General features: G+C 45.9%; 1 protein-coding gene across 1 annotated transcript in view; it reads left to right on the forward strand.

The window, feature by feature from the left end:
- The first annotated feature begins 829 nt into the window (after nucleotides 1-829).
- The window catches only part of RCC1L (RCC1 like), a 159549-nt gene continuing 143662 nt past the window's right edge, over nucleotides 830-16716 (forward strand). Inside the window, exons 1-3 of the mRNA XM_085649799.1 lie at nucleotides 830-1665; nucleotides 2352-2481; nucleotides 6875-7003. Coding sequence (XP_085505925.1) covers nucleotides 1378-1665; nucleotides 2352-2481; nucleotides 6875-7003 — 547 coding nt within the window. The 5' untranslated portion in view covers nucleotides 830-1377. The remainder of the gene's footprint in view (nucleotides 1666-2351; nucleotides 2482-6874; nucleotides 7004-16716) is intronic.

The following is a 16716-nucleotide window of genomic DNA, read 5'->3' on the forward strand; positions in this document are numbered from 1 at the left end:
TGAACATCTGTTATTCAGCGCCAAGTGACCTCTGGGTGAACGTGCGCTTCACAAATAGTCACGTTATGTTATGGACAACTTATTTCGCGCGTGACATGCCAACAAGTCTTGGCGTTTTAGTCACAAAACTCTTCATGTCCTTGTTTATAACGGGAGCCTGCAAACAATGTTAACTTGTAGGTCACGAATGCCGACACAAAGGAGCTAGCCGTGTAGCAAAGTGATTTGTCTCGAGTCAGTAGGACAGTGCCAACCACGCAAGGTTTTTCCATATGGACATTGCGTGATAAGGACGACTGCTGGTCGATAAATAAGCTATGTGTGGTGCACTGTCTATATCCGTAGAAAATGAAATAGAATAGCTTGCTTTTGAGGGAAAAAAGTTACCGCTCTTGAGCAAGATGGCAGCTTGGTTTAGAAAATATAAAAACTCTATGGTCAAGGAGCATAGTGGTTGCGACTAAATAGTGTACTTCAGCGGCCATCTTAGCATGTACACCCCTACGAGAAAATCAAGTAAATTATATGTATATGTTGTTGACTATAAACTTCCTTTTTAAATGTAATAACTACATGCTCCACGTGTATTGTTTGATACACGTCACGCTTGTTAATATATCTGTAGTTTTAAAATATTTCCATACTTATTATTTCTTCATGGTGTTGAAAAATATTCGGAACCTTGATAACGTCAATACTGTCTTGAGAATTAGAAAAAATATCACAGACCGCTTTCGTGCAGAATGACCTAGATTCTCTCCCAGGACGTTCAAGAGACACTATCCTACCCGTACAGTGCTCGCTGTGTCTGTCCGTCCTTGGTTTCCATGCTTGACGTTCCATTACGTAAAGAAGCATGGCTGCCCCCTTAACCATCATGAGCAGGACCATAAACAAAACCCTTTTGTAGCGTGCCTTTCTTTACCTATTTCTACTGAAGTTAGCGCTCTGCTGACTGAAGAACGCTATTGTCAGCTACAGCAATTGTAAACACTTGCCAGTGTCAGGGTGGTACTTTCTTGTTCCAGCACTTATTCTCCCCGCATTTTCTTCTTCCTGCCTGGTTGATTTGTATCCTTTGGTTCCAACTAGTCTTAGTTGTACCTGACCCTCCCTAATCTTTTCCCTTCCCAGACTCCATGAAATAGTGTCTTTTTTCCTGACGCGTTTTTTCCCTGCATATAAAATTCAGCACTTCGCACATACTCGCATTTGTTCTCCCTGCCCATTAATGTTGTTGTTCGAGCACTTATCGTCTATCTGTCCTGTGGTTCTTGCTGACACTGGCCTTCACTTCCCCATGCCCAGTTCTGCTGAAAAACTTGACATGTATTGTTCCTAGAGTATCCAGAGATTAGTGCCAGGACACACTCAGTTATGCACATGGCGCTAACCATCCTGCCAGGTCTTGCAAGGCTTCGCCCTATTCAGATCAGTGTTCTCTATAGATATCTTTCTCAATTAGCTGGGAGCAGGAATGATGATGACCCCTCACCAACATTCAAGTATGTTGGCGATAGGGCCAAAAGAAAGGACAGAGTCTTTGTCTGGGGGTTCTCTTTCACAGGGGCCCTCGGTATTCCGAGCTTTGTGGTCCCGGACACTGGCAGGAAAACACCAAAGAAAATGCAGTTTACTCCGTACCGATTGGACGTGAATGAGAAAGTAAGTAATGTCGTCAGTCACACTGCTACCCCATAAAACGTGACATTGCCAGAGAAAGTCCTGCATAGTGGTTGTAGGGTGACCAGATTTTGAACATCAAAAAGTTCAACATTTTTGCATCGCCAGTGGTGAAAGAACGACTTAAGTAACACAACTCACCAACATAGAAAATACAGACGAGGAAGAATTAAGGGAAATGAATAACAACTTTTACACACAGCATTAATTAATTCTGCTCTAGAATGCTTAACAATTTCAATAAGACCTTTCTAAAAACCGGGACATGTGCTAAATAAATATGCTGACATTTGCCAGGTCAAATGGTAGAAAAATGTAATACTTGTAGCGATTGTCGATCCTGGATATGGTTTCCCCAAGAGAAGAGGACCGTTTATTTAAGATCATTTAAAGCATTTAAGTATATGGCTTGTAACATGCTGTCAACTTATTACAAGTAGTATGAGTAATCTGTTGTAGTTTTGTGTCCGCAACATTTGTAGTTTTGTCTACAACATTTCCACTTTTTTTAAAATTTATTTTCCCATGTCATGTATTAATATCGGACTTTTGATAGAAAATCCACCTTTGATGTTATTCTGTGCATTTTTTACTAAGGCAGGCTTTTTATAGCTTACTTTATCAATGGGTTGTTTGCAATTTTCTCACATGCATAATTCCCTTTTTAGGTTTCCTCTGCCGCATGTGGCTATGGGTTCACATTATTATCTTCCAGAACAACTGATCTCAACAAGGTCTGGGGAATGGGCCTGAATAAGGATTCCCAGATTGGATTCCACAGGAGCAGGAGAGACAGAAGTAAGTCACCTAGGTTTACAGAGTAAATTGCAAGATCATATGTTCTGGATGATCCAATACCTTCCAAGTGGGTACTTGCTTTGAATGAATGAATATGTAAAGTGCAAAACAGATTCCCCTTCGGCATCCGAGTATCTTTAAGTTATATTAAGTGTTTATTATACACTGATATAGAAATTAGAAAGGCATTTTTATTTTAATATGGGGTCAGCTGAACTTGTCATTGATCTAGCGCCTTTAATCCCAACACTCCGCATCCAACCAGCATTGCTAATCAGAAACACCATTTTAGCTGAACTAAAATAGCATTGGTTTTAAGGCGATCAACAAATAATTTGCTGTAATTTAACGCTTAGAGACTTTTAGGGTCTATATCATTGCACTAGTTATTATTTTGAAATTGTACACTAATTAGTGGGAGATACTTGTTAGACTGTGATTAAATCTTCTAACCTCGTTTGGTTGAGTTCTGCTTTTCTTCTTGCCTTGCTGAGGAACTTCACAAATAAAGCCCTTTAACTGTCATTGGGGCACAACCTAGCAGTAGCATTTCAAATAAATCAACTGTTCAGCCACTGACAACATTATTGTGACCCTTAGGGCAGCTTCTGGGTACAGCTTCTAATACATGGCAGCTTAGTGACTGCTGCCTAACCACATGGATGTCAGCAGTATTCAATAAATCCTTTCTGCTTTTTGTCCAGTGTTACAGTATACAAATGTGATGTCAGAACTTTAGGATATTCTTTAAAATATACTATATGTGAGAAAAGATCTAGTCCTCTTCCCTTTTTGATGAGTGACCAGCTGTGGCATGAGGGTGGACCTAGTTTGCCTCGCCCCTAAAGTGACAACAAGGACACATTTCTGTTTGTGGCAGTGAAGTTAGAATCGGTACATATTGTGTACAGAGTGGTGGACAATATCATTCAAGTTGAATTTTGCATTAGATCCTTCTTGAACAGATAAAGTGCGGTTCATGTCACCCTGACGAATCATGGACTTGCACTAAGGAATGTACTTTCCTTCACATCCAGTTGTGGAGTTAACACCCATTGTTAAATCTGTGTCCCATACATACAGGGTGTAGTGGCCACAGGGGCAGAGGCATTTACTGCAAGTTGTTGTTGAGGATCTCTATTTTTACACCTAGTACAACTTTCTACCAGCCTTAGGCATGCACTACCTAATACTGTGCAAGAGTACTCAGGATAGCTGAGACAGTAAACTGGAGCAAAGGTCTGGATGCATGATTCCACCGATGACGTGTTACCTCCTTCACTCCTAAATGATGCACTGTAGAATTGATGTTGCTTTAGCCATTGAACTGAGAGGCACAGGCAGGAAGGAAGACAGTCTATCCCATTTTTGGGCCCACCTCTTGCCTACTCCTGGACACGAGTGTCACTCCCTTTGTCCTTCTAATACTTTCTTTATCAGTGGATTTGCTAAGCCCTCTCTTCTAAGAATGAGGCCCATTTCCTAGTCAAACACCAGCTTCCTTTTGCTCCACAGCAACAGACAGATGTTCTGTCCACTCTTCTTCATGCACACCGGTGGGTGCCAGACTCTTCCAAAACATCTTATTCTTAGTGACTCAGTTGGGACTAAAGTGTCTCTGTTAATTTGGACACCCCTGAAGCGAACCTGCCAAAAACTCGAAAAAAAACTGGATCCGTGAACGAACACCAGAAAGCTACACAGCTCACAAGAACGCCACCCGCAGACACCACCACCTCATCAGATCTGCCAAAAGGACCTCCTTCAAAGACCGCCTAGACAACAACACACACAACAGCAAAGAGCTCTTCAACATCGTGAAGGAACTCTCCAACCCCAGCTCCAACACCAACGACATCCCACCGTCACAACACTCGCTGGCCACCTTCTTCCATCGCAAGATCGTAGACATCCACGACAGCTTTGACGCCGTCACCACCCCGGCAACCGCTGAGACCCCCGCTCCCACGACCACCACCCGCACCAACTGCCTGCTCGCCTGGACCAACATGAACGACGACTACACCATCAAGATCATGAACACCATCCACTCCGGATCCCCGGAAGACCCCTGCCCACACCACATCTTCAACAAAGCCAGCAGCACCATCGCACCCCATCTCCAGAAAACCATCAACATCTCCTTCGAGACAGCGACCTTCCCAGAGAGCTGGAAGCACGCAGAGATCAACGCCTTACTCCAGAAACCCAAGGAGGACCCCAAGAACATCAAGAACTTCCGACCCATCTCCCTGCTCCCGTTCCCGGCGAAGGTCATCGAAAAGGCCGTCAACAAACAACTGACAAGCTTCCTCGAGAAGAACAGCATCCTGGCCCCGTCCCAGTCCGGGTTCCGTAGCAACCACAGCACCGAAACTGCCCTCATCGCCGCCACCGACGACATCAGGACCTTGCTTGACAACGGAGAAACCGCGGCCCTCATCCTCCTGGAACTGTCAGCTGCCTTCGACACGGTCTGCCACCGCACACTACGTACACGCCTCCACACACTACGAACATGCCTCCATGACACCGGAATCCAAGAGAAGGCCCTGAACTGGACCACCTCCTTCCTCTCCGGCAGAACACAGAGCGTCCGCCTCCCCTCCTTCCGCTCCAAAGCCACCAAGATCATCTGCGGCGTACCCCGTACCCCAAGGCTTATCCCTCAGCCCAACGTTGTTCAACGTCTACATGGCACCGCTCGCCCACGTCGCACGACGGCATGATCGCAACATCATCTCCTACGCCGATGACACCCAGCTGATCCTTTTCCTCACCAAAGACCCCTACACCGCCAAAACCAACCTCCACGAAGGAATGAAGGCCGTCGTCAACTGGATGAGAAACGGCTGACTGAAGCTGAAGTCAGACAAGATGGAGGTCCTCATCCTCGGATCCACCCCCTCGGCCTGGGACGACTCAGGGTGGCCGACTGCACTAGGAGCACCCCCTACACCCACCGACCACGCACGCAACCTAGGGGTCATCCTCGACTCCACCCTCTCCATGACGAAGCAGGTCAACGCCGTCTCCTCCGCCTGCTTCAACACCCTCCGCATGCTTCGCAGGATCTTCAAGTGGATCCCCGCCGAAACTAGAAGGACGGTCACCCAGGCCCTCGTCAGCAGTAGGCTGGACTACGGCAACGCACTCTACGCAGGAGCCCCAGCCAAACTCCTGAAACGGCTCCAGTGCATCCAGAACGCCTCCGCATGCCTGATCCTCGACATCCCTCGCCGCAGCCACATTACACCCCACCTGAGAGACCTGCACTGGCCCCCTATCAACAAGAGGATAACCTTCAAACTCCTCACCCACAAGGCACTCCACAGTACCTCAACAGTCGACTCAGCCTCTACACCCCCACCCGCCAGCTCCGCTCTGCAGTCGTCGCCCTCGCCACCGTCCCCTGCATCCGAAGAGTGACCGCCGGCGGCAGATCATTCTCCCACCTCGCCGCCAAGACATGGAACACCCTCCCCATTCAAATGCGGCAGACCGAAGACCTCCTAACCTTCAGGAGACTCCTCAAGACCTGGCTCTTCAAACAGTAGCATCGTCACGCCCCCAGCGCCTTGAGACCCTCACGGGTATGCAGTGCGCTTTATAAATGCTATGATTGGTTGATTGATTGATTGAATATTAAACACCCTCAGAATCGCCCTTCCTATAGAGGTTTTCCAGGTATGTACGGCTCTTTACCCCCCCCAAACACCAACCACTGTTCTTCTGACAATTAAACAGTTAAGTCTGTCACTCCGCAATTCCACATGTTAATCCGAAGACATCCATTAAAATGGTGATATACAGGCACATTCAGGCAGACTCAAGTTCTCCACCCCAGCTGCTAAGGCAAACCTCTTCCCCACACACAGGTAAAGCTGTTGCAGCACTGCTGTCTGTCAAGCAATAAATATCCCTCTAGATACATCAGTGTCCTGTGAAAGCGTGTGGACCTCATTCAGGCAACATGCTCCCCCACAGCCCACATTATTTTAGGAGAAACCTTACATAAACGGATAAAGCAACTGGAAACTGTTAAGGAATTCAAAAATGATATATCGACTACAACAACCATGACAAAGAAACTAATCTGCTGAAGCAGTGCATCCAAAACTGTCTCTCATTTTCCCAAACACCAATTCTTTCCCTTGCACCATCTGTAAAGAGGGCACTGTGTTTGAAAATGGATTTCTGGGCTGAAGTTCTCACAGTTTGAAGGAGACGCAACTCGAAGCAGTAGATTTACTGATGCTTCAAAAGGTATCAATGAGGAAAATAAAATAAACTTGAAATTCTATTTCTACGTTTCAGAATAACAGTTTCTTTTTTAGATCCACTAAGTACATGAACAATTATCTTCTTTTATTTTGTATTTTTCTTGTTGCAGCAAAAGGGTATGAATATGTCCTGGAGCCATCTCCTGTTCCATTACCACTGGTGAAGCCGCAGGAGACTCGGGTTTTGCAAGTTGCGTGTGGAAGAGCACATTCCCTGGTCTTAACAGACAATGAAGGAGGTACGTGTGGCCACTGAAAAGCACGAGTCATCAACAACCTGCTTGGTTCCTGTGACAGGTCCAAAGGGAACTGCCACATGAACGTTTATGGTACGATCTAGGCAACTGTCCCAGTATTTGACCAGTAATGTTCACATTAGTCTCCGGGAGATTCAGGGTGACTTGCGAATATTTGTGGGTCAGTTTGAGCTCTAGGATCTCTTTTTCCTAGTGGTATTGGTCACTCTTTCCTTCAAACTTTGTATATTTTTTAAAAAAAGATCTAAAGATTTACAGGAAAGGACAAGTGCAAGTAGGGCCTTTAAAAAAATCTAATTCAAAGCCCTTCACGGGAGTACAATCTCCCACAAGAACATGCTGGGGTCCATTTAAAAAAGAGTCAAATACTGCATCAGTGTGCACTGTGTAGATATAAGAAAGATTTCTTTCTTCTAGGTTTATAGCGTGGTGTGATAGAAAGACTATCATTAACATGCTATAGACGTAGCACAAAGTCGACCTCATGCTATTGATAGACTACACCAGGATCGGACAGCACTTACTCTCTTAACAGTCACTATGAACACCTTGGGAAAACCACCTTCTGCTGAGCAGGGTCGGATTGGTAACGCGGGCACTCGGGCAATGCCCGAGGAGCCGGTGTCCAGTTCCAGCTGAGGGCTGCTTTTTTTTTTAGCTGTCTGGGAGGCCGATTCGGGTGGTTTCTGCATTGTTTGGATATTGCCAGTGGCCCAGCCGCACCCGAGTACGTCACAGGTCTCTAAAAGACCATTTACTTGTTAGCGAGGCTTTGTTGTTTTTCCACCCCTTCTAAGAGCCCCTGCATCTCCAATCTGTATATTGCCGGAAGAGTCAACCCCCCACCCCCCCCTGAGCTTTTTAGTACCCCCCCGCCCCCCCCCCGAAATTTGGCTCTAGTTGCGCCTCTGCTGAGTGGCCTTTCTGGAGGAAGATGGGCGTCCATTACCTCCCTTTTATCAAGGGGCAGAGGTGTCACTCCCTTTCTCTTGCTGGGCCGGCCTATTAATATATGGATACAGAGCGGGGGCAGGGGGCCTGAGCAGAAGTGTCCTCACTTGTTTTCAGGTGTGTTTCACCAGTGTAATCTAATCCATGCACTTTTTTTTTTTTTACCCCAACCCTCCCTTTTTTAGGTCTCGCCTGACCCAGCGCATGCGTTGGTCTGGCGAGACTTTTTGAGAGGGCTCCAAAAAGTGCTACCAGGCCAGCCTAGGGCTACAGTGCACGGGCGCGCGCGCCGCGCTTGACCGCGATTACTTTCGCGGCCGCTTTGATGTTTGATCGCATCGCAATCACTTTCGCGACCCCACGGGCGCTTGGCATAGCCAATAGGTCTCGCTTTTGGGACCTTATAAGTATTTAGTTATGCAACTGTGGCTTGTTAATAACATTTCGCCGAAGCAGTGCTTTGCGGAAAGACAAGATGCAAATGTGGGCCACTTTTTTTATGGCATGCCCAGGCCGATTTTTAATCTCAATCCAACCCTGCTGCTGGGTATGCAGAATGCCTGTGTGCAGTTATATATACATATTTCCAGGTATTAGACCTTCCTTAAACTTAAGTAACACATGGAGTTGAACTACCTTCTGCTATGTATGTAGTATATAGTCTTGGTATAAAATGTAGACACCCTCTGAAGCTGATCTAGAAAGGCAATTCCCGTTTATTATTATGAATATGCTGCAGCCATAGCAGAGAACAGCGCTTTGGCTGTGTTTTTAGTGCAAGTAGTGGATGGAGGGATTTAAAAAAACGAAAAACTTTAGTCAGTGAAAAGCACTAAACAAGGGAGGTCGTGCATCGACACATATAAAACATCATTAGTATCACAGTTTACATCATCGAGAAGGATTTCCCTAATCTTCACCTGTTTCGTAGGTAATGTCAGGTTACATTCAGAGTAGTCCAAACATGTTACATCATTTCTTTTTGTTTAAATCTGTTTTATAGAACAAAAGCAGACTTTCAGATTTACATTTTGCCAGTTTTTCTTTTAGGCCATGTTGGAAAAACCCACTCCCACTCCGCAGGGTGGTGGTGGACTTCCCGAACACACTGTGGTAGCTTGGCTCGAGTGGTCAGGAAACAGGCACCGTGCTAAGCATACAATATACCCATACAATAACCATGCGTGCATCCGTTCCAAAAACGACTCTACACCGTAAAAATTATGAAAATATCTTTCTTTATCTTTTTCTCTTAGTTGCTGATTGGAAAAATAAATAAGACAATCACAATATACTAGGCTTATTAAATAGTGCAGGTCAAATAAATACTGGCTTAATGATTCAATAAATAGGGGAGATCATACATATTAAAGACATAAATATAAGTGCAGTTAATACAGGCAATTAAATATTCTGAGGCAATAAATACTGTAACCAATAAATATTGTGCATCAATAAATACTGTGGACCAATAAATACAGTGAAGCAATAAATAGGTTAAACACAATAAATACAGCGCCCCCAATAAATAATTAAAAGCATACAGTGACACTCATATAATCAGATCACATTTGAGATTATTATGGGCTAATTTGGCCCAGGCACAGCTTGTGGGGATGTGGAAGGCTTGAGGGTGTCTAATCCCTGGCTTGGACAAGGCTGAGGCCTAAACTGAGGTAGATCAAGGGGGGGGAAATACCAGAGACCTGGCTCTCTCACTCTACACAACCCCTCTAAAGTAGTCTCAGCTCACCCCTGGCACAGTCCAGCTGGTTCCAGCACCTCTCTAACCCTTAGAGTAGTCTCTTAGGATTCCACAGGGCCTTTGGCGCCCTCTATTCCACTTACTGCCCTTTTTCTGACGTTCCGACGCCGCTGGAGTCGTGTCGACGCCGTGAGGCGGATCCGGTTCGATGTCGGCGGCCTCGGCACAATGTCAGTTCCTGACGACGCCGACAGGCGGCTCCGGTTCGATGTCGGCAGCCTCGGCTCGATCTCGACCTCTGATTCGATGGCGTCGGGCAGTCTTTACTCGATGTCGACTTCGGGCGGCTCCAGTCCGATGGCGACCTCGGCTTCGATGACGTCGGCCGGCCTGGCCTCGATGTCGACTTCCGGCGGCTCCGGAGTGCGATCTCCACTCCCGACCTCCGATGCTCCTCTCCTCAGGTTTCCGGCGACTCCGGAGTGCGACCTCCACTCCCGACCTCCGGCACGATTCTCCCAAGTTCCGGCGACTCCGGAGTGCGATCTCCACTCCCGACCTCCGGCACACTTCACCTCGGTCTCCGACGACTCCGGAGGGCGGACTTCACTCCTCCGATGACGCCGCTCTCTCGACCTTGGTTAACTTCCTCCTCGACCTCTGGTACACCTCACGTCCTCCGTCGGCGCCCCTCACGATCTCTGGCGGCTCTGGGCACGACGTCTGCTTTTCCAGTCAGCACCGCTTCTCCACCTCAGGCTCCAGGTATCCAGGCTACTCGACGTCCGGTTCCAGGGAAACCAGTATCCAGGTCAGGATCTTGCTGTTCTGGGTTTCTAAGGCCTGTTCCTGCTGTCCAGGTCCTTAAGATGGTTTTTCGTACTTCTTCCCACACAGGGCTCCAGGCTGGGCTCCGTCAGTAGGGACTAGTATCACGGGTGGGTTTATGGACCCCACTCCAGGCACAAGTTTCCACCCCTGCTGCTTCACTCCTTCCTCCTTCAGGTTTCTGCTGCTCACTCTTCACCAGTCAGGTGCCAACTGCCAGCTCCAACTGCCAACTCTCTGTCTTAGCTTCCCAACATTCTAAACCGCCTCCAACGGTCACAGAGTTCTGGAATGTTCTGGAAGGTGCTATTAGGTTCCAGTGGATGCTGGTGATGTCACAGGTGGCCACCATTTTGTGCTCCAGGCCCTCAGACAGAAGTTTCAGGGGTAGATAAAATGGCTCCCTGAATCTGCATCAACACTACAAAAAGTCTGGTGGTTCCCAAAAAAAAGGAAAAATACTAACAGGGCTTGAGGCAAAAGTGGGACAAAATAAATAATGATGAGGAGGGACCACCCAAAGGGCTGACAGGTCTAACAGGCCACATCTACTATTTTCTACATAGAGTCAGCTCGTAACATGGGCCCAACATATATTTGGTACTTGCATTGTACTTGTCAAGCATTTGTCATTGTGGTTCAGCATGCATGGTTGGTGTGGGTCCTGTTTTCGCGTAATAGTCAGTTGTGTAGATGCCTCGTCTCTCTTATATTGTTGCGCGCGTAGTGAAATGATCCGCTAACTGGGGAGGCGGGTGGCAACGTTTGGGACAACTAAAAAAAGAACTGGAGGAACAATATTGTTTCGAACTCAAACTAGAGCTGCCATTTCCGTTCCCTATTTCAGAGGATGTAAATTTGCCTCTTTGTTGTTGCCTAGATGTGTGTTGTGCCAGGTTCATGTCTGATGCTGTCTATTTGTGAGTCCCAGCTTTTCGCCGTGTTTTCAAACTCATGTCCTCTGATTCTCGTTATGTGTTGGTTGTGAGTGTCAGCATGTCATGACTCTTCAGCATCTTGTCTCTGTAGGTCACACAGTATCTCATTCCAATGTGCTGCAATCTGGATCTTGCGGAGGCCCAGCACATCATCTCTGCGTAGCGCAATGCATTCTTCTGTGGCCCACACTTGCAAGAAGCGCCTAAAAGCCTGTGCCCTAGGAGGTTCAGCGGACTTCCACCATTTTGTGATTAATCGTTTTGCCACTATTCGCTCTAGTGCAATGAAGCGAGAGGTTACTTTTTGATTTTTGTGTTTGTGATAAATGTGTAGGATGCACGTTGTCCACTCGAGGGGCACAGTGCACCCCGTACATTGTGCTAGGGTGTTAGTTACTGTTGTCCAGTATTCCTGATGCGCGGGCAGTTCCACAGCATGTGTAGTAAATTCACATCTATGGCATGGCGGACACCCGGCATCTGTTCTGTTGAAATATTTATTTATCTTGGCCGGGGTGAGATATGCTCTTTGACATAGTATTGTATTAATCGGAAGAGCGTGCACCATGGTCCACTCGGCGTCTGTGAAAAGGCGCTGTAGAGCCCCCTCCTAGCTCTGCGGTAATGGCGATAGCTCTATCGCCGTGTGCTGCCTAAGAGATGTAGCGAACCATTTAGTGAGGTACCGGCCCTGTCCCATAACATGCAGGTATTGTATTGTTAAGTGCATCGGGGGTTCCTGGGTCATGTCGCCCCAGTGTATGTTTAGTGTTGTTATAAGTGCTCGGTGTAATAGTAACTGACCTGTTGAGCGTCCTTTTTCTGCTATCAAAATGTCAAACGATATCAGTGTGCCATCGCGATATAGATCTCCTATATCTTGGATCTCCCCTTCCTCCCAGTGATGCAGCTCCGATGGTTGGACGGCCGCATGCCCCTGGGTGTGCCCCGCAGTGGCAATGCTGTTGCATACGGCTTTGTTTCGTGTGATGTACAAACACCTGTGGTAGCAGCGGTACGCAACATTGAACATTAGTGGGGTTGCCGCTTTTTCTTTATGGCATGGGTGGAACAACGTTAGGAGGGCACTGAGGGACCGGGGCAGTTGGGCGGCAAGTTAATACTGTTCTAGGTTAGATAGTGCCAAGCCTCCTTGGATGGTTGCCATTATAAAGAACGGGGTAACCGAAAGTAATCAAGGACCTGGGTATTATGTGGTACAAAAAACAATAGTCCTGGACCTATATTTCAATTGAATCAATCAAAGATTTTCATTTAACATATTATTGAGTAAAGCAATAAACATAAAAAGTCAACATAAAAAGTGCAACAAAAAGACCATGATCTGGATCACCATATATTTATTTAGAGCAATTAGGTGAAGACCAGACAGTACATAATACAAAGTAGCAATTTGAGGAAGGTTGCTCCAGAGGGAGACGTGCAGTGAAACAGAGTGCTCAAGACTGACGTGGTGAAGAGAGATACTTCAACAAGGATATATAAAAAGTTCAATATGTCAAGGCAAAAAACAGGGGGACCGGTTGTGAGTCACCGTCCTTGGGTAACCTGGCCCAATTATATTCACACAAGATTGTTATATCAGTTCGCACTAGAAATCAATTCTAGGGTAGCACGTGAAAAAAGCCAGAGGGTCCAGGTTAGGTTAATTGGGTGTTGACGTTTCGATCCGAGTTATGGCCAAAAGGGCAATTAATCCCTCGGCCGGGCTGATCTTCATCAGGACTACACTGGGCAACCTGAAAAGGGGACCAAAGGTCAGGTCGTTGCACTAAGATTAAAAACTGAAATCATCACACAATTAGTGTACATGGCAGAGTAGTCTCACCCATCAATTACAGGTGAGAACAGGAGTCCATGGTTTCCTTTAAGGATCCAATATGAGGGTATTCGCCTCCAACCGAAATCTTAAAGGAAAATAATCATACTTGCAAAATGTGCTAACTAAGACACATGAGTTATTTAATAAACACTAGAATTAGTGAGGTAAATACCTTCACACTTGGTTTCCATAAATGCACACCGGTGAACCAAAGGAGATGATTGCGATTCCCAGTCACCTACAGGGAGACAAAGGGATTCTAAAATCACGATTACCAGATATCTCTCCTCTTAGTAACGCAAAAAAACGCTCAATTATTGTTCATGACCATCATGAAAAGATACAATGTCCACTCTACTTAATATGTGTTACTTCTCCGATGGGACCTATTACATCAATAAATAACGCGGCTAAATACAGGTTAGTGATGCTTGCATAAGTATTCTCGGGAGAAAAAAGCACGTTTAAAATGGACATGTCAAATGTTAAATAATCGTCTACGCGTTCAAGGTTAAGCTAATTATCTGTTAAAACCTCTAACAATAGTCGTACTTAGAAAAGTGCTCCGGAAATTAGTTTATCAAGTGTGCTTAAAGAGCGGCTGCCTCCAAGATGGTAAAACATGCGTGAGCGTTTTAGGGAAAGATTATCTTGAAGTGAGGCAAATTATTACTAAAAAATGACGTCTTAGAAAGTCGTACAAACGCTCAGGAATCAGCTTAGTAACTATTTGGACTTCGTAACTATTTGGACTTCGTAGTTCAGCGGCCGCACGAAGGGGTATTGCTCACTTACTTTCAAGGGTCGTGTAATCAAATTACTCCGGGGGTTAAGCAGGCGCATCTTCACTTCGCGGCCGTCTCCAGGCAGGAACCAATGCCTAATGGAGGCGGTCGACGCGTGGGCATGTTAAATCAGTTACCGGTAACGTAATCAGTATACAGGGAGGGAAAGGGAGAAAAGACTCTACCCGGTGTAGGGAAACGAAGGATATTTCAAGTAAAGGAAAGAAAATGAGGCACAAATGCCAATATTTACCAGAAGAAATAAGGATAATAAACAATGATGAATAATCTTATAGGAAGGACATTTTACATTCACAATACTTTATATATACATTACATAGTGGAATCTAAAACCATTAGACAGAATTGACAATCATAATGAACAAAGAGCATCTCATAACATTGCTAGAAAAAAATTGCAAGAAATAATTAATAACACCCATTACTATCACCCACTAGATCCCTAGTGAGCTACATAGTGGGAAAAGATCGACTGATTGTAGGCACATGTAAAACTAACCGTTCCCTGCCAAACAACCAGATCCCTGGTATGGTCTAAAGGCTCGCTGTTTCAAGACCAACTTCATATATTAGTGAGTACAGACACTTGTCTACTGATCTCTTCAAATTCATTTAGCCCCCGGTTGACAGTGTTCAAGCAGTGTTTCCATTTGCACTAACGTTTGCTAAGCTCAATACTAAAGTCACCTCCTCTAGGGTTCGGTTTGACCTTTTCTATGACCCACCAACGGAGGCTATCAGCTGTATGGTCAAACAGGGCAAAATGTTCAACTAATGGGGCGCCTTGTACCCTACAATGTATACGACTGCCGTGCTGCAGAATATGGCACTTCACTCGCTGGACAGTTTGCCCGACGTACATGAACCCACAGGGGCAGATGATAGCATAAATGACGCCGCTAGTGTTGCAGTTACTGTGTTCATTCAATGTGTACGTTCGATCATTGTGTACAAATTCTGTCATTTTCTTAGACATGGGGCAGGCTTTGCATGAGCCGCATTTATGATGGCCCAACAGGTGGGATCCCCCATAGGGTGGTCTGTCCCGGGGTCCTTGGTATGTCTAATAATGACCGGGGGCTAAATGAATTTGAAGAGATCAGTAGACAAGTGTCTGTACTCACTAATATATGAAGTTGGTCTTAAAACAGCGAGCCTTAAGACCATACCAGGGATCTGGTTGTTTGGCAGGGAACGGTTAGTTTTACATGTGCCTACAATCAGTCGATCTTTTCCCACTATGTAGCTCACTAGGGATCTAGTGGGTGATAGTAATGGGTGTTATTAATTATTTCTTGCAATTTTTTTCTAGCAATGTTATGAGATGCTCTTTGTTCATTATGATTGTCAATTCTGTCTAATGGTTTTAGATTCCACTATGTAATGTGTCAATGTATATATAAAGTATTGTGAATGTAAAATGTCCTTCCGATAAGATTATTCATCATTGTTTATTATCCTTATTTCTTCTGGTAAATATTGGCATTTGTGCCTCATTTTCTTTCCTTTACTTGAAATATCCTTCGTTTCCCTACACCGGGTAGAGTCTTTTCTCCCTTTCCCTCCCTGTATACCGATTACGTTACCGGTAACTGATTTAACACGCCCTCGCGTCGACCGCCTCCATTAGGCATTGGTTCCTGCCTGGAGACGGCCGCGAAGTGAAGACGCGCCTGCTTAACCTTCGGAGTAATTTGATTACACGACCCTTGAAAGTAAGTGAGCAATACCCCTTTGTGCGGCCGCTGAACTACGAAGTCCAAATAGTTACGAAGTCCAAATAGTTATTAAGCTGATTCTTTTTTTTTTTTTTTTTTTTTTTTTAAAACCTTTATTTCTTCAAAAGTCTGGACACAGCTATTCAGCCGACAACCCGGAGGTTCGGCAGCTTCGGTAGAGAAGGACAGAGAAGCGTCCACATTGCATTAAAGGAGCAGTGAAAAGATTCCATTTTTAAATAAACACAAACACACAACAAACCCCAGCAAGGCAAGAACACTGAATGCCCATGGTGATAGCCCCCCAGGGGAGGCCGGACCCCAATCATCTAACAGTCACAGCACTGTGATAAGAGGAAGAAGGGGGACAGCAGAGGCCCAAGAAGTCAATTACCATCACATCTTATACACAGAGCTGGAAAGGATATTTAGAAGAAAGCTGTTCCTCGGGGGGGATCCAAATCAGGGGCAAGACATATTCCCCCCCTGTATTGATTCCACCGCCCCCAGATGGCGTGCCACTTCCGAGGGCGGCCTCTAGCGCAATATACTGTCTTTTCCCTGAGCATACTCCAGTCCATATTTTCTTTCCACGCGGTCAATGTGTGGGGCCCCACGGAGCCCCACAATCGCGCGATATCTCTCTTAGCGACCATGTTACCCAGAGTCACCCATTGGGTCTGTGCCTCATCGTGATCGGTGGGCCCCCAGACATTCAGGAGACAACACCGCGCTTCCGGCTGCATAGCAATGCCCGTCACCTCCCCCATCACTGCATGGACTCTCCTCCAGAATTCTGTGATGACACCACATTCCCAAATGATATGCAGGAAAGTACCCACCATAACACATCCCCTCCTACATAGGCCTTCCTCAGAGTATCCCATATGAACCAGCCTTGGCCCC

Source organism: Triturus cristatus, chromosome 3_2 (genome assembly GCF_964204655.1).
Source record: "Triturus cristatus chromosome 3_2, aTriCri1.1, whole genome shotgun sequence".
NCBI classification, from domain to species: Eukaryota; Metazoa; Chordata; class Amphibia; order Caudata; family Salamandridae; genus Triturus; species Triturus cristatus.